At 77.6% G+C, this 1,112-nt stretch overlaps 1 protein-coding gene across 1 annotated transcript; it reads right to left on the bottom strand.

Moving 5' to 3' along the window:
* Window positions 1–9: 9 nt before the first annotated feature.
* EMIHUDRAFT_125523 (hypothetical protein) lies at window positions 10–1,112 on the bottom strand (the record flags this gene model as incomplete). The annotated part of the gene is made up of 1 exon (XM_005793009.1): window positions 10–1,112. A coding segment is annotated over one exon (1,103 nt), but the record flags the coding sequence as incomplete, so codon positions are not given.

Here is a 1,112-nt window from a genome sequence, read left to right as displayed (position 1 = left end):
CGCCTCCACTCGCGCCGCCTCTGCCGCCGCCGTCTTTTCTTTCGCCGCCTCCGCATCCGCCCGCGCCGCCTCCGTCGCCGCCTCCGCCTCCACTCGCGCCGCCTCTGCCGCCGCCGCCTTTTGTTTTGCTGCCTCCGCCTCCGCCCGCGCCGCCTCCGTCGCCGCCTTCGCCTCCACTCGCGCCGCCTCCGTCGCCGCCTCCGCCTCCACTCGCGCCGCCTCTGCCGCCGCCGCCTTTTCTTTCGCCGCCTCCGCCTCCGTCCGCGCCGCCTCCGTCGCCGCCTCCGCCTCCACTCGCGCAGCCTCCGCCGCCGCCGTCTTTTCTTTCGCCGCCTCCGCCTCCGTCCGCGCCGCCTCTGCCGCCGCCTCCGCCTCCACTCGCGCCGCCTCTGCCGCCGCCGCCTTTTCTTTCGCCGCCTCCGCCTCCACTCGCGCCGCCTCCGTCGCCGCTGCTGCCCTTTCTTTCGCCGCCTCCGCCTCCGCCCGCGCCGCCTCCGTCGCCGCCTCCGCCTCCACTCGCGCCGCCTCCGTCGCCGCCTCCGCCTCCACTCGCGCCGCCTCTGCCGCCGCCGCCGTTTCTTTTGCCGCCTCCGCCTCCGTCCGCGCCGCCTCCGTCGCCGCCTCCGCCTCCACTCGCGCCGCCTCTGCCGCCGCCGCCTTTTCTGTTGCTGCCTCCGCCTCCACTCGCGCCGCCTCCGTCGCCGCTGCTGCCTTTTCTTTCGCCGCCTCCGCCTCCGTCCGCGCCGCCTCCGTCGCCGCCTCCGCCTCCACTCGCGCCGCCTCCGTCGCCGCCTCCGCCTCCACTCGCGCCGCCTCTGCCGCCGCCGCCGTTTCTTTTGCCGCCTCCGCCTCCGTCCGCGCCGCCTCCGTCGCCGCCTCCGCCTCCACTCGCGCCGCCTCTGCCGCCGCCGCCTTTTCTGTTGCTGCCTCCGCCTCCACTCGCGCCGCCTCCGTCGCCGCTGCTGCCTTTTCTTTCGCCGCCTCCGCCTCCGTCCGCGCCGCCTCCGTCGCCGCCTCCGCCTCCACTCGCGCCGCCTCCGTCGCCGCCTCCGCGACCACTCGCGCCGCCTCTGCCGCCGCCGCCGTTTCCTTTGCCGCCTCCGCCTCCGTCC

Source organism: Emiliania huxleyi, assembly GCF_000372725.1.
Source record: "Emiliania huxleyi CCMP1516 unplaced genomic scaffold EMIHUscaffold_10311, whole genome shotgun sequence".
Classification (NCBI taxonomy): Eukaryota; Haptophyta; order Isochrysidales; family Noelaerhabdaceae; genus Emiliania; species Emiliania huxleyi.
This window is presented reverse-complemented; position numbering and strand designations above follow the sequence as displayed.